We start from the raw sequence: 25984 nt of genomic DNA, 5'->3' as shown, positions 1-25984 counted from the left end.
TTGTGAAAATAATTAAGAGAAAATAAAGAAAAATGCATTATTGTAAGTCACTTGTACATTGTAAACCCAGCATGAGTTAGGATGCTAGAGTGACAAAACTTTGGTCTTTGCAGACACTGTGTGCATTGTTGCATCACTAATAAACAGACAGCTCAGCTCAGTGTCTGAAGCAGCAATTTGCTAAGTATGACATTCCTCCCCCTTCCCTTTCAATAATCCTCTGACTTCAGATATCATTTGCATTATTTAAAACTGCTAAATTCAAGCCGAAGATCTGAATGCTAGTGGAGATGCTTTCACACTCATTATTGGGAGACAGTTGCAAGAGCCCAAGGCATGGTTTCAAAGTAAGATCTGCAACCCCTCCCTGCTTTTGCAAGGCTGTGTGACATTGCACAAATCTCTTGACCTCTCTGATTGTCAGTTTAGTTATCTGTCTGTTAAATAGGAATACTACATTTTGCTAACTAAAAGGATGTTAAGGGCTGCTAAGAGGATTTAATAAGATGGTCACCACTAAAGTCCAACTGTTTTGGTGATTCCATGGGTCTCCTTGCTGTAATATTTGAATTCTGATACCTGAAAGGGATAAGAAACAATAGTACAGAGACCAACTGCAAATACTGCCGAATATTATCAATGGGGTTTACATAAGGTAAAGAGATACATCAAAAGAATTTAATTCTACTCATTTCTCCCTGGAGCTCTATAGTAGTTTTAAAGCTTTAGTGTGCATAAGATTCTCCTGAGAACAATTGTAAAATGCAGGTTCCTCGGCCATGTGACCAGAAACTCTGATTTGCCTAGTCTGGGCTAGGACTAGGATTCCGATTTATTATCAAGTACTTTAAGAATTATAAGGTAATTTGAGGACCTCAGTGTGAGAAATACCAACTAAACCCTTCATCTATGATATAGCCACTTTCTCAACAGATGGATGATAAGTACCTTGGAAACAAGGACTAGAGTTCTTAATTGATTCCTGCAGGCTCATGAAGTGTGTGGCTCTTGTATTTGCTGTTAAAAAGGTGCTTCGTATATACTCTACTTATTAACTTTAGTGTCAAAGATGTGTTATTTACTACTTTTCAATTTCTATTTTAAGAGTTAAGAACAAGATTCCAAATTGGGATGAGAAAAGAGTGACAACCCTTGAGAAAGCTCTGCTCTCTGTTCTAAAAAATATTTCACTTTTATCTGAGAAAATTACCACCCAGAATGTGTATTTCCCAGTATCCTTTGCTGATTCCCAGGGGCCATATGCCTAAGTCCCGGCTACTGGTGTAGAAACAGAAGAAATTTTGACCTATTTCAGGTTGCTCCATAATGAAAAGCATTTACTCTCCACATTTTTTTCTTTTTTTCCCCCTCATTCCCTAATGGTACTATGAGCAGAGTTGATGATCTCAGACACACAGGCAAAGGCAACACCATACATGTGACAACATATCCAATGAGAAGGGGTCTAGTTCTTGACCTCTTCAAAGACCAGAGTGACGGAACCCTGAATTTTACGTCAGAGAGTCAGAGAAAGAGAGCTCTCTCTAGATTTAAGACTCTGCTATTTGGAGTTTCTATTACATAGAGCTAAACTAGTTTGTTTTAACTAACAAAATAATCAAATAAGTACCCAGGACTAGGACTATGCAATACTGTAATGTGAGAGACAGACTCTTATTTATCTTACTTGCTAATAGACACCACAGCAATTCTCACAGGTTGTTAGGAGAACCTCATCAGATAATTGTGCATGAGAATTGCCTGACAAAATGTGTGCAACTTTTTAAAGTGAATAGTCTTATTCACATTACTGAGTGCTTTATAAATCATAATTTATGACTGTAAGCAATGCACACTTTGATACATATTTATTTGCTATCTAAAGATAAGAAGAGTAACTTAGAGTAGAAAAATATCCTCCTTTAAGTGAGGCTCCAAATGAACTCCAGGCCAAAAGATCTTGAGTTTGAAACATTATTCAGGTCTACATTTGACATCAGTACCTTGATGAGCTTGCTGGGAGAAAGAACTGAACTTCAAGCAGGGCAATGCTTAGTTCCATGGCCCTTAAAAAGATTAAGGAAATGTCTGTGAATGTGGATATCAGAAGACTTTTTCGGGTGGCAGATTTATTATTCATTTAGAGTGTACAAAGCAAAGTTTATGTTAAAGGCTTTAAAAACTTAATCGACAAATGAAAGCGTACACATTTGTCATGTACGATATGATATTTTGAGTATGTATACATTGTGGAATGATGAAATCCAGGTAATTAACAAAAGCATCACTTCACATAGTTATAAAGGCTTTTCAAATCACATTCTCATCACCATGAAAATTAGCTGTCATGATACAACAGCCTCAAGGCTATGTAGGGGTGCTTTTCCCTTATTTGAGAGGGCTTCCTAATAATTCATACTAAAGTAATATATATAAATATACCCATGGGATAAATCATCCATATTATTTAAAATCACACAAGGTGGGGTGGTGGAAGTGAAAGAAAGGGAGCAGTCAGCTTAAAATATTTACAACTGATATCAACTAGAGAGATTTTTCCCAGGTGTGAGTCCAAAACGAGAGGAGGCTTATCTGTAAAGTTCTGTCTGGATAGACCTGGGGCAAGTTATTACATTTACTCTCAGTTACGCTTTTTATCCTTGAGTGACACGTAGAATCACCTGAAGTGCTTCGTAAGTATCCAGGCCCCACTGCCAGAGTTTCTGATTCAGTAGGTTTGGATCAGTTGGTCGCCTAAGAATTTCCAATGAGTACCCAGATGATGCTGATGCTGTTGGCCCAGAGGACACATTTTAAGATCCACTGGTGCACAGGAAATCCCTGTGGAGGTAGGTAGGTAAGCAGATCAGTTCTGTTGAATCTCTTACAGACGTCGAGTGTTCCTCTTTTTCTCTAAACACAGAGTTACACTATAACTGAGCTGCTGCAGATTGTGTTTTTCCTTTTTTAGTTGAATTCTCATTTCCTTCACTGTGGTACTTTGCTGCAGACAGTGATATGTCCTTTTAAATGTATCTATATTGTATAAAGTGCTTTTTAGACTCATAGCTTGATAATAATTGCTTTGCAGAAGAGAATCTCTCCAAAGATGAGTTATTTACACAGAAAGCAGGAAACTGGTTTTATTTTTTATTTTTTTTATTATTACTATTTTTTTTTTTTTAGTGAGACAGAGTCTCACTTTATGGCCCTCAGTAGAGTGCCGTGGCCTCACACAGCTCACAGCAACCTCCAACTCCTGGGCTCAAGCGATTCTCTAGCCTCAGCCTCCCCAGTAGCTGGGACTACAGGCGCCCGCCACAACGCCCAGCTATTTTTTGGTTGCAGTTTGGCCAGGGCCAGGTTTGAACCCGCCATCCTCAGTATATGGGGCCAGCGCCTTCCTGACTGAGCCACAGGCTCCGCCCAGGAAACTAGGTTTTATGAGCCTGAGCCTTGCACACGCAGATTTGGTGCAGTTTAAAACCTGGGTTTAAAATTAGGCAGCTTTCCTTTTTATTCCCACCATGTGATTTTAAGAGATTCACGTGTCTGTCTTACCCTTGATGTGATATGGGTTAATCATTTGAAACAATTTTAACTTATGATGTTATTTTGCATTTTTAGTGAGCTTATATATTTAAAATGCAACTATATTAATTCTCATTCATCTGAGAGATTTGTGTTTTAGCTTAAGGAACATTAAGTGTTATTCTTAATACTGAGTAATGGCCAAAAACATGCAGAAGTAGAACAGGTGTCTTAGCAAGAGAATTCTGGCAATTCCACAGAGATAAACCTGGGTGTATTTCTCTACATCAGCAAAGAGAGAGTGATGAGTCAGTCATGGGGGTCAGTGTTGCATACTTTGGCACAAGTTCCTAATGGCCACAGAGGGGCTCATGATTCTGGCTATTTGGCATATAAGTGAAGAATACCCACTTGAATAACCAGAAAATATTGAAAGTGGTCCAATGTTAAAAGTAAAATGTTTCAAATACTTATGGGACAGTAATATTTACCTACCATACATATCCTCTCTGTCTGGAACACAATATTAGAAACAGAAGTCCAACTTTTGAACCACACACAAAAAAAATCATCAACACCAATGGGCAAGAAAATTCAAATAAAATGAAATGTTTGCTGACATTCATGGTATCTTTAATGGAACAATATGTTTTTACAAGATAAGTTCATAAGTGTAACATTGAAGATACAGCAAACAGATTTTATTGGAATACTTATAGAGACAAAAGAAGAAAAATACAATCAATTGTATAATATCTACTTATTTGAAATATATTTAGGAAAATACATAGATATGAAATCATAACCAGTGTCCTCTTTTTTCAGTGTGCTTATTCATCATTTGTTTAATTGTAGCAAACAAGAAAGATAGTCACATTGTGATCTGTGACATGCTATACAACTCACTATTTCACTATACCTTAAATTCTTAACTATTAATCTGCTACTTTAGGAACTTGCACAAAGCTTTCCTGGTCTAAGGCCACCGAATGCAAATGAAGGTAGTTTTATTGTAATGTTTTAAACTCATTTTTTAAAGTACCTATCTCTACTATATCCAATCATACTTCTGTCACTCATAAAGGAATTTGTATGTTACATGAGAGCTTAAATGTACTTGATATAAATGGTAAATATACTTTTTTTTTTCCTTGAGACAAAGTGCATTGGTGTTACTGTTGCTCACTAAAACCTCAAACTCCTGTGCTCAAATAACCCTTTCTTCTTCGACCTCTGAGTAGGTGCACCATGATACATAGCTAGTTTTTCTACTTTGAGTAGAGCTGAGGGGTCTCACTCTTGCTTAGGCTGGTCCCTGAGCTCAAATCATTCTCCTGCCTCAGCCTGCCAGAGTGCTGGGTTTACAGGCACGAGTCATTGCACCCTGCCTAAACTGCCAATTTCAGTCTAGTGTTCTGTAGAATGTGAGATCAGATATTTATCTTTTAAAATAAGGTTTGACATGTTTCTTTATGCATTTAATATTTTTATTTTTCAATCAGTTTTAGATCAACAGAAAAATTGAGTACAGAATTCCAATATGCTCCTGCCCACACACCACTCATTACCAGCCTCATTCACTATTTAAGTCTCACACTGGAATGGCATATTTGACACAATCAATGAATATACCCTGAAACATTATTATCATTCAAAGCCCATAGTTTACATTAGAATTTACACTTGCTATTGGACATCCTGTGGGTTTGGACAAATACACGTACATAATGACATGTATCCACCATTGTATTATTATACAAAGTAGCTTCAATAGTGTGAAAATCCTCTGTGATCTACTTTTTACTCCATCCTTCCCTTCACCTTAACTCCTGAAAACTATTCCTTCATAGTTTTGTCCTTTTTCAAAATTTTGGGTAATCGCTCTTATATAATGAGTAGACTTTTAAATTGATTTTACTTAGTAGTATGCATTTAAAGCCTATCTATATATTTTGATGACTTGCTAGCTCATTTGTTTTTAGCATGGGATAACACTACATAATATATTGAACTGGATGTAGCAGTTTATTTATCCATATGCTTACTGAAGGGCATCTTGTTTGCTTCCAGGATTTGGCAATTATAAACAAAGCTGCTGTAATGATCTGTGTGAGGGTATTTTGTGGATATGAGTTTTCAAATCCTTGGGTAAATATCAGAGGACACAATATGGTAACTAGAGACCATCACAAGATTGTGCTTTGTTTTGTAAGAAACAACCAATTGTCCTCCAAGGTGTCCATACATTTTTGCACTTTCACCAGTAATGAAGAAGAGCAGGTACTCCTCCATGTCCCCGTCAGCATTTGGTGTTATCAAGATTTTGGACTTGGGAATTCTAATAGGTGTGTAGTGGTATCACATAGTGTTTGAATTTTGCAATTCCTTAATGGCATAGGTTGTTAAGCACTGATGGTGTATACTAATGCTTCTTTGTACCCTCATACGTGTCTTAAAGAAACACCTTTCTGTTTTTAAAGAATGAATGAATGACTAAATGATAAAATGAAAAAGGCAAATCTAGGTTTCTGACATTAATGATGAAATTTCTGACATCATTAGAGACCCAAATTAAGCAAGGGAGAAGAAGGATTTTTATGGAATGCTTCACATCATCCCGTGAACAGCTGCCCCTTTCTACCCCTGAAAGCAGAAATTTCCTTTACTATAAAACTGCTCATCACAGGTTTGGATAGTTTATTGCTTCATTAACATTTTGTTCCAGAAATCTAATGATGTCTTTCTTAATCTCATCTATGACCCAGCTATCATTCAGCATAGGTTATCTAATTTCCATAATTTTATTTGAGTATGAAGATTTCTAATGATGTTGAGTTCAACTTTTATTCCATGATAGTCTGAGGAGATAAAGCTGATAATTTTTATTCTTCTGAATTTGTTGATTTTGTGATCAACAAATCAATGTCTTGTGATCTAAGACATGATCATTTGGGAAGATGATCCATGGGCTTATGAGAAGAATGTGTATTCAGTTTTGTTAGGATAAAGTGTTCTATAAATGTCTGTTAAGTACATTTGTTCAAGGGTCTTGTTTAAGTCCATTATTTCTTTGTTTAGTTTCTGCTTGAAGGATCTGTCCCATACTTCCAGTAGGGTGTTAAAATCTCCAACTATTATATTGCAGGAAGATACCATATTTTTCAGTTAAGTTAGGATTTGTTTTATATATTGAGAAGCATTCAGATAGAGTGTATAGATGTCATCTATTGAAATCTCTCCCCTTGTGTTTCCCTTGACCAGTATGTAGTGTCTGTATTTGTCTTTATTATTTTTGTTGGTTTGAATCCAATTGTATCTGCATACAAGATTGCAATCCAGCTTTTTTCTGCTTTCCATTTGTCTGGAATACCATTGCCCATCTCTTCACCCTTGATTTATCTTTTGAGGTAAGGTGAGTTTCTCGTAGGCAACATATTCTGGCCTTTATTAGAAAGATCCCCCAACTAGCAATTGCAGCAACACCAAAAATATATAACTAAGATTTGATCAAGCTAAAAAGTTTTTGCACAGCTAAGGGTACCACAAATAAAGCAAACAGCCTTCAGAATGGAAGAAGATTTTTGCATGTTATGAATCTGACAATGGCCTAATAACTAGAATCTACAGGGAATTCAAATTAAACAATAAGAAAAGTGCAAACAATCCTCTCTATAAGTGGGCAAGAAATTTGAACAGAAACTTCTCCCAGGATGACAGACAAATGGCTAACAAATATATAAAAAAAATGCTCATCATCTTTAATCAGCAGAAAAAAAGCAAATCAAAACCAATCTAACCCAGCAACATTAGCCCACATCACAAAGTCCCCAAATACCAGCTGCTGGCGTGGATATGGAGAGAAGGGAACACTTCTACACTGCCAGTGGGATTGCAAACTAATACAGCCTTTTTGAAAAGAAGTATGGAGAATCCTCAAAGATTTAAATGTAGACCTTCCATTTGACCCCGCAATCCCATTGCTAGGTATCTAACCAGAAGAACAAAAATCATTTTACCACAAAGAAATTTGCACTAGAATGTTTACTGTGGCTCAATTTATAATTTCCAAGTCATGGAAGCAACATAAGTACCCATCAACCCATGAACGGATCAACAAACTGTGGTATATGTATACCATGGAATATTATTCAGCCACTAAAAAAGATGGAGACTTTACATCTGTTACATTTACATGGATGGAGTTGACATATATTCTTCTTAGTAGAGTATCACAAGAATGAAAAAAAAATATCCAGTGTACTCCATACTAATATCAAATCAATATGTAAACAATTACATTCTCATCAGAATAATAAAACACTAAAATAGTGCAGTTTGAGGGTAGAGGAAGGGGAGAATCTTTGGCAGAAGGAGGAAAAAATATCATGTGCAAAAAATGCATGCTGATATAACTACCTTTCAAAGTAGAAATCTGTATGCTGCTCACAGTGTGGCTGTTTTTATAGCATATGGAATCACTTAGAGTACAATTGTGGTAGCAGGGTTACTACGTTTTAAATAACTAAAAAAGTTTTAAATAACTAAAATAACTAGCAGATTACTTCCTATTTAAGGTGCATGAGCAAAATAATCTCAGGACTGAGCAAGTACAGCTTATAACAAAGATAGTAGCAAATGAATTTGATATGAAAATTTTTTTTGTTGTCACATGTTGTTTAAACTTTTCTATTGATCCATATGAACTGGTTTTGTTTTTGTTTTTTTGTTTGTTTGTTTTTTACACAATTCTCAGCAGTTATCTAATTGTTGCCAGTTTGAAGTATGCTCCAGAATTGTCTTATCAGATGTTCAGAAGACACAATGTAATCAATGTTATGACCTTAGCACAGCTCGATTTGTTTCATGAACATGTCAGGTAGAATACGCACTACTCATTAATACAACAGAAGTGTAACATCCTGGTGAACTGAATGATATTGATCATGCTGAGCTGTTTTTGAGAACTGGCATTTGAATCAGTGAAGACTTGGTTTGGACAGAGCTGTAGATGCTCAGAGTAGAAATTCTATTTTTTCTATTGGATATAGCTGTGAAACAGACATACCTACAGGAAGTTCGAAAGTAATGCAAACTTTCCCTTCTTTGATACTTCCTTGAAGGACCTATATTGAAGCACTTTTTTTTTTTTTAAATTTATCTGTTCTTCTTCATTTCTGAAGACAAATTTTAAAACTTATGCTTGAAAAAATGTACTATATTCTTAGTGCATAGCATACTGGACTTCCTAAGCATTATGTTGTATGCATTGTGGGATATGTAAAATTCCATACTACATTTTGGGAAATTCTTTCTAGCTGAGCAGATATTCATTTAAGAAATATGACAATATTTTTGAAAATTTTTAAACAACCTTCAAAATGGAATCTGGCACTGAGGCATATTATGTAACATTATGACACAGCTGTGAATATAAAATAAGTATTTAATGTGGGAACTATAAAAATTTAAATAAATGAAACCTTTATATATATTTTTTTGAATTACATTATTTGAGTTTAAAAGTCTAAATTTTATTACATTTATACGCTGGAAGAATGTTGTAGCTGATCTTAAGGAAGGAAAATACAGAAAAAAATACTAGATCTTTATGTTAAAAACTGCAAATATTTGATCCGAAATTTGAAATGAAGATGTTTAGAATTTTAAAATATTCAAAGGCATAATATAAACCTCAAGCATAAATTAAAGCAAATGTGAAAACATGGCAATAATTCAAAGGATAAGTTTTTATTAAATAAAAAAGCTAAGATGGCCATATTTCTATGAAATTAATAATTATTATTATTAATGAAATAACTAGCTAATTGGGGTGGCGCCTGTGGCTCAAAGAGGTAGGGCGCTGGTCCCATATGCCAGAGGTGGTGGGTTCAAACCCAGCCCCGGCCAAAAACCACCACCAAAAAAAAAAAAAGAAATAACTAGCTAATTATTGAAGATGTGTTTAAGATCAGTTCTGTTGTTTATTCTTGTAACCACCATGAATATTTGCAAATTATAATTAGATGACCTTTTTTGAGACATGCCCCTTTTAAAACAGATTTAACATGCTAATTATTTGATCTAAGCTACAAGCTTCATGAATTCAATTCATATTTTCTTTTAGTTATTATAATGATAAGAGAACCTGAAGCAACCACACATAGGCAATATAATGCTAAGAAACTTAGCAAATTAAATTAGCAAATATAATTAATTGTAGATAAAACATTTTATAGAAGAGCTGGACAACAATTTTAAAATACGTACTATGTCACTCCAAGAGATGGATGCAAGTATATAAAAAATGACAAATTTTTGTAAAACATTCATGAGAAAACAGTGGGATAGCTTGATACAATATAAAAAAATAAACCTCAAGAAAAAATATGTATCTATAGACATTACAGACATCGGAATAGATTAAAATAAAAATAAAGCTATTTTTTATTTTATAAATAAAGATGGTAGAGAAAAATATGTCTTCAAGTTTGAAAGGATAAATAATGACTTATAGACTAATTTAAGGAATTAACTTAGAACTTTGCATAAAGAAAATTAAAAGGTAGGTGTGTGTGTGTGTGTGTGTGTGTTTAACAGAATGGAGAGAAGATTGAGAGTCCCCAGCATGTGAACATAGTTCTTGAAAAGAGAATGGAGAGAATACAACGTTTAATTCTGAATATATATTTTATCATGGTGCTAACGATATATTGTTTAGTAACATATATGCATTTTGAGAGAACAGAAAGAGTGAAGAATGCTCCAGTTTTTAGCATAAACAACCAGAAAAAAATGGTTTTATCCTTAGTTGAGAGGTGGAAGACTGTATGTGGAGTAACACTGAGGAAAATGGCGTATGTTAATTTTGGATACTTAAAATTGGAGATGACTACACATGATGGATAAGTTAGCAGTTGGTGTTCGGAAGAGAGGTCTAGCTGGGAGACATAAAATGTGTAGTACTTGTCGGAAAAATGTATTTCAAGCCATGAGCATGAATTACAGCATTGAGGTAATGAGAGTAAATAAGAAAAATATTCAAGTACTCAGCCATGGGTGCCTCCAAAGTTGTGGTTTCGAAAAACAATGGAGATTATTAAAAAGCTACTGAGGGTAAGGAAGGAACAAAGTAAGGGAGGGAGGAAGGAAGGAAGGAAGGAAGATGGCGGTCTTCCAGAAAAGATGGTTATTCTATCAATACCCTAACTGATGCAAATATATTTTAAAGTATTAAAACATCATCATTCTTTGAAATTTATAACAGCTAAACTTTATTGTTTGGATTAAATTACAATATTAGATCTTCATTAGTGATAATTTGAAAAAATTTCCCACTATTTGGCAAGCTTCAATTAATTCATAAACAACAAAATACAAATTTATTCTTATAAGTACACATTGATACCCTTCAGTCACCCTGTCTGTTATGTCTACTCACTAGCAATCATAGAATGAAACAAAGTTTAAAGTTAACAGCGTTAGCTTTAGACGTGTCATATGCACTACTGATTTGCAGTGGAATCTCTGTGAGTTGACCACCCAAATGACTATAACACACTGCTCGACATACAAAGGTGGGCAGCTCAAGGAAGTAGGCCTACTGTTTTGCTACTAGGCCACTGACAGGTGTCTGGTCTATGAAAATTGGATCAACTTAAGAAGGTGATCCTTGTAGGATGGTGATTAACTATAGAGGTTCCATTATATTTATATTTGAATGTGGAAATATGCATAAATCTTTATTTATTTGCTTATTGATTCATTCTTTTATGTGTTTTTTTTGTTTGTTTGTTTTGTTTTTTGAGCCAGGGGCTCACTCTTTTACCCAGTCTAGAGCACCGTTGCATGATCATAGCTCACTAGCTTGCTGCAGCCCCACATCACTGGGGTCAAGTGATCCTCGTACATCAGCTTCCTCAGTGTCTAGGTCTACAGGAATGTATCACCATGCACAGCTAATTCTTTTAATTTGTAGAAAGCAGGTCTTACTGTATTACCTCGGTTAGTTTCACAATCTTGGCTTCAAGGAATCCTTCTTTGGCCTTCCATAATGGATTATAGGCATTAGCCACCTCAAGCTGTCTAGATTTCTTTTATATCCTACACTTAGTTGCTGTAGTCATCTGACAATATTTTTAGGTAGAAATGGTTTCCTAAGGCTGGTAGGTCCTAGTAGAATTGCAAAGAGAAGGTGGTAGGTGTTCTCATCTTCACTGAGTAGATTAGAGTGACAATATCTATATAAGGAATTAAAAGTAAATTTAACGATGTTTCTTAATGATTTCATAACAATATTATCTTGTTCAAATACTGCTCTGTGGGCAAAGCTATTTTATAAATCATAAATTAGTGTATTGGCTGATAAAATTTGCTTAGTAAAAGTTGCATGTATCTGAGATTTCAAACTCAAACATAAATTTCATGAAATTTTTACCCTTTATACATCTAGAGACAGCTCAATATCATTCCCAGAGCAGATAAAATAAAGTCATGAAGCCTCAGGATTGTAATTTCTAACATAGAGGTGATCTAACAATTTTGTCTCATAAAGCTACAGTGAGGATAATACCTTGTACAAAATAAACAATAAGTGCTAGTTTAATCACACATTTATACTCAACACCCAGTTATTTTTTTTCTCCCTGTAAGATAGTGCCTGAAACTAAACTTCTCAAATACTATGAATATGGGTAAACTTTAGATACATTACTGAACTTTAAATCCAAATTTCCCCCTACTTTATTTTTCTAAATGGTAAATCCGATCCTGTGCCTGGCACACTAAGCATTCAACTTAATAGTTTCAATGGCATGACATGAGGGGCCCTATATGGGTGATCCCAGGACTGCTCTGCAGTTTTACCTCTTAAGTCTTTTATCAGTTCCTTATACATGATTTCTCTGAGCATCATGTAGATCTAGTGCACAAATTTGTACTTCTCTTGCAATTTCCTATTATTTGGCAGATCTCTTTATACATTTGAATAGCTCAATATCATTTTCCCTGAGTAGAAGCCTTTTATGAGACTTGCATTTTTACTGTAAGACTCCTTCATAGATTTTGAACTCTTTGAAGAAAGGCATTATTTTAGCTACATTTTTAGAACATAGAAGGTTTTTATAAATATTGACAATAATATTAAAGCATTTTTCATAAAATTATTTCTGGAGTAAATGGTATTCATATATTTAACCAAAATTTAGCTCACTAGAATTAGAGCCATCTGATAAGTGAAGAGAATTGTTAATAACAGAAGAAGCAGGTTCTATTACTAAGAGAACTGACTGTTTTAGAGAAGAATAAATCATACATAGAGGAAAGTACCATCAATTGAAGTGACTTGCCCAAACTTTTCTTTGTCTCTAAGAAAAATGTGAGGAATCGCCATTAGCTAGAAACTTTCCTAAAATTAACTAAGATAAAAATAGATGTAAATTATAATGTTTAAACACTCAACCTTCTTATAATGCTGTTCTAATAATCAGAAAGATGATTCTTTCTTTCACAAGATGAAATGGATTTTATAATAGCAATAAGAGCTAACATTTATTGAGTTCTTAATTTTTGCCAACTTCTGTTATACACATTTTACTTACATCATTTAATGTAATTTCTCCTAGAAATTGATCATGACCCTTCCTTTTTTTGTTTTGTTTTGTTTTTTAACCAAAGAAGAAAACAGGGGAACAAGAGGTCAGGAGGTTGCACAATGTGCAAAGACCTTATACACAATGATAATGAGTTCCACTTGTCCTGACCCCAGGCCCCAATTACTGTGTTGCATAACATCTATATTCTCTGTAAAGAGATGTTGTATGTATGAGATAAGGCTAGTTAGCCCACAAGATATCTAATTAATTTATTTAGTGTATTGAAATTCATTGTAATTTTAACTTACTTGACCGAGAAAAAAAATCATCTCATGTTGCTCATGTCTCCTCCATAGTAGTACAAGACTTGTGAAGCTGCCAGTAATCTGAGAGATGACCTATATTTTTTCATTTTTTTTTAATTTCAAGTTAATGTGAGGGTATAAACAATGAGGTCACAAAAAAATAGTTTTATCATAAAGGCATTTGCACTAGAATATTTATTGCAGCTCAGTTTACAATCTCCAATATGCGAAAACAACCTAAATGCCTATCAACCTGGGAATGGATTAACAGACTATGGTATATGTATATCATCATGGAATACTATTCAGCCATGAAAAGATGGTGACTTTATATCTTTTGCATTCTTCTGGGTAGATGCCCACTAGTGGGTTTGCAGGGTCAAATAAGAGGTCTGATTTGAGTTCTTTGAGCATTCTACATACTTCTTTCCAAAGAGGCTATATCAGTTTGTAATCCCACCAACAGTATCAAACTGATTCCTTATCTCTGCATCCACACCAATATCTGCAGATTTGGGAATTTGTGATGTGGGCTAATCCTACTATGGTTAGGTGATATATCGGGGTGATTTTGATTTGCATTTCTCTGATGATTAGAGATGATGAGCATTTTTTCATATGTTTGTTCGCCATTTGTCTGTCTTGCTCAGAGAAGATTCTGTTCATGTTTCTTGCCCAGTTTCTTGCTCTAAAGGGAGAAACCATAAATACCAAAATCAGTATGGACATAAAGTTGTAGAACGCATCCTGATATCTGAAATATTAAAAATTTAAAAAAATTGTGCTTCTAAGAATTGGTGGAATACACATGCTTGGATTAGATATAAGTTCACTACCAATTTCCTAAGATTTACTCCATTAGGAATGGTACAGTCTGAATGTTTGTGTCCTCCCAAAATTTAATTAACAATGTGATGGTATTAGAAGTTGGAGCCTTTTGGAGGTGATTAGGTTATGAGAGTGAAACCATAGTAAGTAGAAATTGTCCATTTGTAAAATAGGCCCAAGGGAGCTTCTTCACCCTTATATGATGTAAGGATAGAACCAACCATATACCATGTGAGGAAACAGGTCCTCACCAAACACCAGATCTACTTGTGTTATACTTCCCAGATTCCAGGACTAGGAGCAAGAAATTTCTGCTATGTGTAAGCTATCTACTCTTTGGTATTATGTTACAGCAGCCTGAATAGTTTGAGACACAGGAGTAAATGAATTTGTAAAACCTCATATCATCTGCCAATATTTTAGTAACAAAATGTATATATTGACAGATGTTTGAGGTTTATCCAACTAAGTTTAGGTTCTAGTACAAAGTGGCCACAACTCTGCCCTAGGGGAAAGGAAGGGGAGATGAATGTAAATGTTTATAATATGCCTGTCACGGTATATTTTTTAACCTGATGGATGATCTAATGCTTAGTTGTCTGACCTGTAACTGTGGCTCCCTCATATGAAAAACTTGTTTATACTGGCAGGAGCCCCTGTGGCTCTTCTTTGATCCATGTCCAGTTTATGCCTGGTTAAACTTTGCTCTGGCGCTGGAAGCCTTAGCTTTTCAGACAGAAGGTGGAAATTTAGTATACCTCCAAAAATAGGAAATGTGTGGTTTGTTTGATTTTTTTGTTGTTGTCTGTTTTTACTTTGTCTTGTTTAGTTTCCTTATAGATCCTGGGAAAGGATATGCAATGAGATTGGGCTAAAGTCCTCCTCTGTTTGTGTGTCATACAAGACAGTAATCAAAGGTCAGGGAAAAGGAACGTGCACCTAACAGGCTGCAGTACTGTATAGGTAAGAGAATAGGGTACGGATCACTTTGAGTTTGCAGGCAAATACCTGAATGACTCTTTTAAAGGAAATGACGGGAAAACAGGTAGCCTATTCTTTTAGGCAGGTGAGATGCCTCCAAGTTCTTTTCTCTGGCCAAGGGCTTGAATCATTTGGGTTTAGTATAGAATTGGAAACTGTGTTAAGTGTTACTGAGCCCTTCTTCTGGCAGGAGAAGTTTATATTTGTATTCAAAATAGAATGCTGAACCAACTAAAATTATAAGAATTCACTACCTTCCTAAACCCTAGTGCTTTCATTATAGGCTGTATGATTTCCAATTGCAGCATGACATATTTAAAAGGGTGAAACTATTTCTAGTCATTTAAGAAATGTATTTAAACCAAAATAAATGTTCATCACATGCAGTCATATAAGGTTTCTACACAATCAAACTTAGGAAGTTCTTAAATAGGAGATGCTTTCCTCAGTGAGACACAGCAACCACTGGTTTTATTTTCAATACCACTGCGGGTGTTCTGCTCTTGTTTTAAATTTAATTGCACTTTGAAGAAATTAATGCATATTTTCAGCTACCTAGCCACCATGGTATCTTTTATTTAAATCTAAAAAAATAATGTGATGAACTCATTTACATAATTTATCGCATTTGACAATTGTAAGTGGTCTCCCAAATTCTTATGTTCACCATGAAAATTCATTGAGGCCTTGTCATTCCACCTAGTAATTAAGTACAATAATTTACATTCTTTCACTTGCTTGTCACAATAATTTCTACCTTAAAATTGTATAGACATTGTCCTAGCTGGCTCCTGTGTGTTTTTTGAGCTTTATTCACAGTATTCCTCTTGATTTTATACAAAATCCTTGAATAACTTCATGGTTGCTTGATATATCCATGATGGAATATGATTATTTGAAACGAAAATTCCAATTAATATATAAATGATTATAGACGTATATTGGAATTATGATCATTTGCTTCTGTTTTGTAGCCCATAATTTGTATTGGAGTTGAGCTGCTATGCAAGTTGTTAAGAATATATTTTAATATATAGTAAAAGTAAGACTAGATTAAAGGGCTATATTTATTGAAAATATTTTCTGTCACTGTCATATTTGAGTTTGGATTTTATCACATAGGCAACAGGAAATATGAAATGACATTTTAGGTAGTGCTGACACATACACTATGTTCCTAAGAAGATATAAAAAGTATTTGTTTTTAAGTAACTTAATATCTGAACACCATCCAACTGAGAGGGATTCTCTAAGTAAATTGGATGCTGGGTCTAATTTCCACTTACAGAAGCCAAAAGTAGATGTATATAATAATCTCTTATAAAATATGACATTGAGATGAAATAGAAGCTTGGTTGCTTGGATGTTCATCCTTGCTGTTCTTTTCATGGGAGTGGCATAATGATGTGATTATGTAACATATGAATAAGCCAAATATAATAACGTATTATGTGCAGGGAAGATGGTGGCTGACCCTGAAAGCATGTAGTTGAAAAATCCAGGAGTATACTGTCATTAAAGTAACTCTTTGCCAAGGTGGGAAGGTGGTACAAACAATAGCACCATGTTCACTATTTCTCTTTCTACATTCGGATCTTCCTTTTTTTAATGTAAAATCTATTCTGAGACAGACTGTTATTTGTTATCAATGTCTAAGTAATATCAAACCATACTTATTTTTGAAATAAGCACGGTCACTAATTATGAGTGGAAAAGTTAAGTCAGTAAATTGTCTGAAGATGAGAATTTCCTTTCCAGGGTCCTTTTTCTTCCATAGTTTTGAACCTGCAACCTAGAAAAAAAGCTCAGTATGGGCCTCCAGGAGAGTTTCCCCTGTGTCTCCCAATTGGCCTACTTGAGGCTGCTTGTAATTAGCTATCTCCAAATTTTAGATACATTTCCAAATAGTGAAATGCTCCAATTCTTAAACTCTGGGAATGACGTTTAGCTTAATGGAAACATTAAGTTGCTTAGGTTTAATTGCCGGAGCTAAGGACACACAAAATAACTACCCATTTGTGGGGGCCGCAGAGGTATTCACATTAAGGAGCAACAGTCCTTTCTATTCCAAGCAAAGTGCATTGTCCAAGAATCTAATAAATACTTTAAATAAAATGATACTAATTTATCTGCTTTTTCAACTAAGAATTGAACTGAATCAACAAAAGAAAATTCAAGGGAAGTTCTCTTTGCTTTTACTGAGATATGGATTTTTTTTCCACAAGGGAAAATAATATTATTGCATGAAGATTATATTACATGATATGTCAATTCTCTTCCAGATCTTAGAAATCTATAATTTTTAACATTCAATTGTGAATTAATAAATTAACAATTGTGTTATATAAATAAAACCAAGCATATACTCATGGGGAAGAAAATCTCCTTTTTCTCAAATTCTTTTGTGACACAGATGTGATAACAATCCAATGACATGGAGTCATCAAAATTATTATTTAGGTGTTGGCAAATTCAATTACATGACGATAAACAAAAGATGGACCTGGTGGTAATAAAGTGATAAATTCAGGTTCTAGCAAGGCTTTTTAAATAATCTAGAAGGTTGATGTTTTCATGTATTCTAGCTATAGTTCATGAAGCTGATACCAGAGAAAACAGTTTTTCTGTATATATTTTTAGCATGTATATCTAGAGATAATCCCTTCAATTTGATTTTTAGGGCAAACAATTAGTATCACCATTTAAAACTAGCCATTTTGTTGTTGACTAACCAGCACAGTTATTGAATTTAATTAATATTGTGGACTTGATTTATATATGAATATTTTGAGGATGTGAAAGTTGAAATTGAAGAAAAAGAAATCATCAAAAGAGGGTCATATGTTCTCACATATAGATTCCTAACATGCTAGAAACTCTATAATACTGGCCTCAAAAAATGAGTTGTTTAAGGTAGTCACATTATCAGAATTTATTTTTTGCTAAAATATTATTTCACAAGTGATGATTGTTGTAATATATATTTTAATAATTTGTGGTAAGCAAATTGCAAATATAAATAAGTATGTATATGCATACATATTTTCATGACTCATCTAACAGAGATATCTGTAATCAAATATTGGAAAAAATAAAACATTTTAAGAGAGGGGAGTAAAATTTCCCACAACTTTCAGTAACAGCTAATTACAGCTTTATTACCTTTCTGTATAAAAATTAAAATGTATAATATAGGATATATTTTATTGAGAAAATTTTAAATATAATAACTTCAATCTATTTCTCATAAATTTTTTTTTTTTTTAGAGACAGAGTCTCACTTTTTTGCCCTCGGCAAAGTGCTGTGGCATCACAGCTCACAGCAACCTCCAGCTCTTTGGCTTAGACGATTCTCTTGTGCAGAGAATGAAACTGATACCAGAGAAAATAGTTTTTATGTATATGAAAAGAAAATGTCTAGTTTATAAATAGTTATTCTAATTGTTTGCCCTATCAATCAAATTGACAGGCATACCTCTAGATACACATGCTAACTTGGACTACAGGCAGCCTCCACAATGCCTGGCTTTTTTGTCAGTTTGGCCGGGGCCAGGTTTGAACCTTCACCCTTGGTATATGGGGCTGTTGCCTTACCCTGGAGCCATAGGCACCGCCCATAAATTTTTTTTTGAAATATTAAATTTCATTAAAATACAATATAGATCTTGGGGAACTATTATAAATTCCATATCACCTAATAACATAAAACATTTTATCTCCCAAATTTAGGTACACACATTTAAGTTTTTAATATTTATACTCAAAATATGAAGAACATTTTATATTCTACTATGTCATCTAACATTTTAATCAGATATTTAAATACTTGGTATATGACTTTTTAAAATTCCGACTAATTTCCCTTAGACCCACAAACCCATAAACAAAAATAGGCATATATATGTGGATTACCATTATGTCTTTTAAATTTGGTCTAGAGATCTGTGTATTTCCCTACAAATAATTTTTTTTACAAAAACAAGTCAATATAAGCACCCATGCAGAAACTAGGTATAAATCAAATTTGTTATTTTTCATAACTAATTTATATTGTGTATTCTGTGGTTCAATTGTTTCTTTTGTATCTGTAGCCCAGTCTAACTCAGGTTTGTTATTTGAAAGCAGGCAACACCCATTTCATCTCATATTTTAAATATTTAACACTGAGTCTAGCACAAAGAAATCAGTGAATATCTATGAGTGAATAGACTAGGCATGAAAGAATGAATCTTTCGATTAAAAGCAATTTACCTTCTAGACATTATGTGTGATAGAGGTTAACTTGGGAAATTGCAGGGAATGGACCACAGTTTTCTGTGGAGGCAGATCACAGGAAACTTTCAGAAGGAACCATGGACACCACAAGGAATTTGAAGAGGAGAAAAGACAATGTGGGGTCATGGTCAGTTTCTTCTAATTAAGAGTATATAACCAGGGAGGCACCTGTGGCTCAAAGGAGTAGGGCGCCGGCCCTATATGCCGGAGGTCGTGAGTTTAAATCCAGCCCCAGCCAGAAAAAAAAAAGACTATATAACCACTCTAACTTGGCAAAGTATCTCTAGAGGCTAAGCATACAGACAGGTGAGAGATTGTTAAATGTGTCATCCTTTGAAAGTCAGTCAATTTGTAATTAACAATATGCCCCATGAGAGATTTTTCATTGAGGTGACATAAGATTTTAACAATATTTTAGGAAATTTCCTCTGAAAATAATTTTAAATAGATTAAGCTATAGTGAACATTACAGTGTGCTAGAAAAATTAGCTCTTTGAAGAATTCAGAAAATGGAAGCCAAGATAGACAGAGTCCAGAAGGGTAAAAATTTAGTAGTTATGTGGGGGGGGGGGGAAAGGCAAAAAAGTCAGAATATAACTTTATCCCCTTCTTTTCCTTTTAACATAGATCCTGCCCCTTTTTAAATGAAAGAGAATGCCATGATGGAATTTTTAGTTCAGAAGAAATATATGGTAGTTGAAAATACACTCCATAGTATTAATTTGTATATAAATATACTTGTTATAAGAGATGCAAAGATAAGTATAGTTGAGTGAATCTAGGAGATTCTATTGTTGAGAATAAAGAAGAAAATGCATTCAAAGTTATAAAATTTATTTATATTATTTTGCATGTTCTATCTGTGATAAAATATTTCCAATGATAATTATAACATGGAAGAGATTAGATATATCTGAAGAGTCAACCATATTAAAGATATCCATTTTATTACTTGTGAGTCACAATTATAAAACTATCAAGTAGGTACATCAGATGCTCCTATTTGTTTTTAGAGAATTTGGCCAAATGATAGTAACACTGACTTTAAAAATAAGTTTAAAACCAGAGTGGGGCAGAGTGGTGTACACGTATAAATATGAAATGTCAAAATCCTTCTGTGAAATGTTTATCTTCTAAAGAATGGTAGTTCTTTTCCTAAAATTTCAGAATCTCAGAATCTCATGGGAGTACAAATGTTTTCATTACATGATTTGTTCTTGTGCAGTTTGACTGAAAGTTATAAGTATTCCAATTATCATGTTAGGCATTGTACTCATTAGGTGCAAATTTACAACACCTCTTCCTGCCTCATACCTGCTTGGTTTCTGCAGAGTTCTGCTACCATCTGTGCACACGGGCATTGAACTAATACTTTTGTAACAACCTGGATGGAACTGTAGACCATTTGTCTAAGTGAGGTATCTCAAGAACAGGAAACAAATACCACATGGACTCACTATTAAACTGGAAGTAATTGATTTAAATAGTATTTCTAACTTCATATGGAAATTATAGTTTTTCTCATCATCTGTTTTGGAGTGAATGCTCAAGATCCTTGCGAGTCACTTGAAAATAGACTGGCTTTCTGGAAATCACAGGTAGAAAAGGGAGACAGAAAGCAGATTCCTATTAGTTGGGAACACAGTGTAAACCTCGCATCAAAGCAGCTTGGTGGCATCACTTCCTAAGATAGAATTTAAAAAGCAAAACAAATGAAAGAAAAGAAACAATTAATGTTCAAGTAACTGAATGTTTGCATTAAAAACAAAAAAATGAAACTTGGCCCTAGGCTCGCTTTATACAAAAAAAAAAAAATCAGAAAAAATTCTTCATGATTTTGAAGTAGTCAGGGATTTCTTAGGACACAAAAATTACTAATAAATAGTTTTGTTTTGTTTTGTTTTGTTTTTTATTTCGAGTCAGAGTCTCTGCTGCCCTGGCTAGAGGGCATCATATAGCTCACGGGAACCTCAGACTTTTGGGCTCATTTATTTCTTGCCTCAGCCTCTGAGTATGGTAGGACTACAGCACGGCCACCACTCCCGGCTACCTTTTTCTATTTTTAGTAGAGACAGAGGACTCGCTCTTGCTCTGGCTGGTGTTGAATTTCTAAGCTCAAGCAATCTAGCCGCCTTGGCCTCCCAGAGTGCTAAGTTTATACACACGAGCCACTCCACTGGATCAACAAATACTCCTTGATCAAACTATTTTTTTTTAAACATTAGTTTCTCTTGATTTTATTTTTCTTTTTTAAAAAAGTGCATCTTTAACTGACAAGGATCAAACTTTAAACAGATTTTCCTAAATCCCCCTTTTAACTGGGTTTAGTTCTTTGCCTACCTAGTCCAATTACAGCAAAGATTTTATTAAGTCACCTTAGAGTGTATCCCGCACCCTCCTTATATGTAAATTTGATCAAATTCCTTATCCCACACTCTGATATCTAAACTGCAGAAATAATCCTGTTAAGTTGGTTTCACAAGAATTCCCCTTACTCATGATATCTCCTCTTAGTGAATTTTCCTTCCCTGACCTGCCTAATTCTAATCATTGGCTATAAACCCATTGGTGTCTTTGCTCTATTTAGAGTTGAGTGCCATCTCCCTCCCTGTTGCAAAAACCAATATATTGCAAAAATCCTGAATAAAACCTTTCTTCACATTTTAACAATTGTCAATAATTTTGTTTTTAACACTATCTAAAAATATATTAGTGTGATTTTATCGCGTTGCTTATTAAAATCAAATGTCAGGTAATACACCTTTGTAGCTCTCATTCTAGTAAAGAGATAAATTGTTTAATCCAAAGAGTTTCATTGTCAAATTTAGGGAAATAATTTATGCCAAGCCTAAAAATACAATAAAAGTCATGAGAGGCTCAGAGCCTGTAGCACAGTGGTTACTGCAACAGCCACGTACACTGAGGGTGGTGGATTTGAACCCGGCCGGAGGCCAGCTAAACAACTGCAACCAAAAAATAGTCTGGCAGGTGCCTATAGTCCCACCTACTTGGAAGGCTGAGGCAAAAGAATCGCTTAAGCCCAAGAGTTTGAGGTTGCTGTGAGCTGTGATGCCACAGCACTCTACTGATGGTGACAAAATGAGACTCTGTCTCAAAAAAAAAAAAAGTTGTGAGAACTCTTCAGAAAATAAACCTATTTAATTTTGTTTAACCCGTATTGTTACAGCTTCAAATCTCTCTCTCTCTCTCTTTTTTTTTTTTTTTTTTGTGTGTGTGTGTGGTTGGGCAGTTTGAATGTGGAAAGCCTTAGTAACGTCAAGTTAAGTGATTTTGTGGAACATCATTTGGGAAGCTCTAACTTCACTAATTGTGTGGAATGTTCCCTGCTGACTATCACTCTTTAAATTTGGCAGATATATCCTAATCACTGAAAAACCTATTCCAATTTTTAGCAATGATTTATTCCAGGGATTCAATAACATAAGAAGACATGGTATTATTATAAGGTAAAGAGTGACTTAAAAATTGGTCACGTGGTCTTTTCTACTTAAAATGTGACTCTTTCTCAGAAAAAAAATAAAATTATACTACTTTAAGGGATTGAAGTTTGTACATATTATAATCTTCATCATTCAATTCAATGTTCAAATTTCCCCCATGTATTGATGGCCTTAAAAAGTGAGCTAACAAGCAAACAAAATAATAAAGAAAAAAATGGAAAAAGCAGGGGAAAAGCTTTAAGATACCAGAGATGCAAATTTCAAATAGTATATATTATATACATTGATTTTTAATGTTATTCATTTTATAATTTATAATCATTTTTTATTTATAATAATGTTACTCAAGAGTGGATGGTTTGTTTTGAAACAAATCATATCAAATGCATATCATTTGTCTTCTCTTAATTTTTTAAGGAGAGTTTTTTTTTTAACCTTGCAATTCTAGCAACACTGCTGGGCTAGAATGAATCATTATATGTATATATCGCCGAATGTAAATATTTGGGAAAAGATTATTTATATAAATCAAGATTACACTCTCCATTTATGTGAAATATTTCATGGCATTGAGATTCTAATCTAGATTTTTTTAGAATTTCAACTCTTAGCTAAAAATATAAAAGTGATGAAGGGTATTTTCAAATTGCTATGGCTGTACCCTCTCACTGCATTATTAAAAAAAAAAAAAAATAGGGGCCGTACCTATGGCTCAAAGGAGTAGGGCGCCGGCTCCATATGCTAGAGGTGGTGGGTTCAAACCAGGCCCCAGCCAAAAAAAGCAAAAATAAATAAATAAATAAACATGTTCAAAAACCACTAAAAATTCCAAGTGAAAAAGTGTTAAATTTGATATATTTGGTCATTCACTCTGCATTAAACATTGTTCATTTGCTGTGCATTAAGCATAGCTCAGTTTGCTCCTGATCCTCATTTGGATTGGTTCATTTAGGATGAGTCACTGTGTAGGAGACGTATTTTTCCAGTACATGATTTACTTCTGTAGAGTCAGTATGAAATCTAAAGGATGTGGGTTTACAGAGTTCTCCATTCTGCATTAGCCTGCACATGTAAAAGATGTTTATGTACATTAGTTATTAAGGAAAAGGCAACAATGCCGGGTATAATGAGGCAGATATAATTAAATCACTATGTCCACTGAAGAAATGATGGGGTTTGTAAATTGGAAAGGAGAGCTTTATCTTTCATAAAGGGTTGCAACCTGGAGGAGGCCATGCTGATAGGCTGATAGGCTGACCCTCTGTCAGCTGCTGGAAACACATATGAAGGAATCGTGCAGGCAACGGGAACTTATGCCGACCAGGGTGGCAGGATATTGTTTAAGAAGCAATTTGAGTCATCATGAATGTTTACGAAAGGAGAAACAGGCCTGTGCAATTGAACTTCTTACTCAATTGGAGGAATTGAGCTGTGTGGAATCTGGTTCAGAAAGTGGCTGCCTTAGCATGATCTGAGGATGTGGGTTTTGGCTCTTTCAGCAAAAGGCAAAGCAGAAGACACAAGAACCTTCTGTGTGCGTCCTCCACGGACTGGTCAAAACCATTCTATGTTCAGTGGTCTCTTTATCTGGAAGGACTACCGGTCAATTGTACAGAGACCATAAAAGCAAGCTGTGCATTAGGAGGTGGGTTGAAATCAGGGTGGGAACCAGGTTTTTCAAAAGGCTGACTCTATTTAGCCATTAGGGAATAAAGTCTAATGGTGGTTGATGAGGGCGAGGGTATAATGAGACATGTTTGAGCCCTCAGGACCATTACGTGGGCAAGCTCAGTTTTAAGGGTTCTTTGGCGTCCCCTTGTCCAAGAGGGGATCCCATCAGGAGGCCTAGAATTTTATTTTTGTTCACAGCTATGAAGGGTTATGCTTAAATAGTTAAGAAGTATCAGAGGAATAAACGTTTTTCTTTGAGCATAGGTCACTTGTGAGAAATTCAAAGGGGTGATGAATGTGTGTTTCCCTGCACCCAGCAGAAAGAGCAACTTCCGAGGCCTGGAAGACAAAATGTCTTTTCAGCCTCAAGTACCCCTTTGAGTGCAATGTGCAGGCATCAGGAAGGTAAGAGGACTCTAAAATTATAGACTTCGGAGGGAATACAGATCCTGTGATGGTTTGGTGGCAACATTATATTAGTGTACGAGATGAACAGTACCCAGAGAGTAGTCGGAGTACATGCTAGCAGTGGAGAGGGCTGCTTTCAGTAGCTAGCAAATATTGCTGATTTGAAACTGAACTTATCTTTAAAAAATAACATATAAATATAATAAGCAGAAAGTAAATGTGAAGCCCACTCAAGTTTTATCTTTCTTAAATGAAGTTTTATTCATAATTTAGACATAATAATTTTAGGTATTTATAGGATATGATGTGATATTTCATTGCCTGTATATGTTTCATGATAGTCACATGAAACATACCCTGTCATTTTAAACATTTTTCGTTCCTTTGTGTTGCTTCCTCAGAATAAAAGCTTGAAAAACAAACTCTTGTCAGGAAACAAGCTGTGTGGCATTCATGCAGAAGAGGTAAGTAATTTTTTTCTTCTAACTGCAACAAAACATATCAGTGGTAATTGTTTTTCTATTTTAATTTTGACACATACATCTAGTGACTTTTGTCCCTAAGACAAATACAAACTTTTGAGTACCGAATAAAAGCCTGTTTTAAACTTTTGAATACCTCTGAGTCTTTTCACATTGCACAGCCAAAAGAAAACTAAAAGCAAAAACAGGTAAGTGTTACTTTCATAAAATAATTTTATGGACTCCTTTGTTTAACTAAATTATCAGAGTTTTCAAAATAGAAAATTCCTGGAGTACATGAAATTTTTCCTTTTTTTTTTTTTTTGTACTATCTATTTGATTTCCACAAAGTTGTGCAATGACTATTGACCGTCAGAATGGAGATTTTGGGATTGACCATAAAACAAGGCAAATACATTCATTAATTCTATTTGGTGCACACCAAAATTGTCTCTTGTGTTCCTTAGGGAACA

General features: G+C 34.5%; 1 protein-coding gene across 1 annotated transcript in view; it reads left to right on the top strand.

Moving 5' to 3' along the window:
* The window catches only part of LUZP2 (leucine zipper protein 2), a 489127-nt gene that overhangs the window by 332408 nt on the left and 130735 nt on the right, over positions 1-25984 (top strand). The window contains exon 6 of the mRNA XM_053562887.1: positions 25452-25514. Coding sequence (XP_053418862.1) covers positions 25452-25514 — 63 coding nt within the window. The remainder of the gene's footprint in view (positions 1-25451; positions 25515-25984) is intronic.

The sequence above is a fragment of the Nycticebus coucang genome, chromosome 14, assembly GCF_027406575.1.
Source record: "Nycticebus coucang isolate mNycCou1 chromosome 14, mNycCou1.pri, whole genome shotgun sequence".
NCBI classification, from domain to species: Eukaryota; Metazoa; Chordata; class Mammalia; order Primates; family Lorisidae; genus Nycticebus; species Nycticebus coucang.
This window is presented reverse-complemented; position numbering and strand designations above follow the sequence as displayed.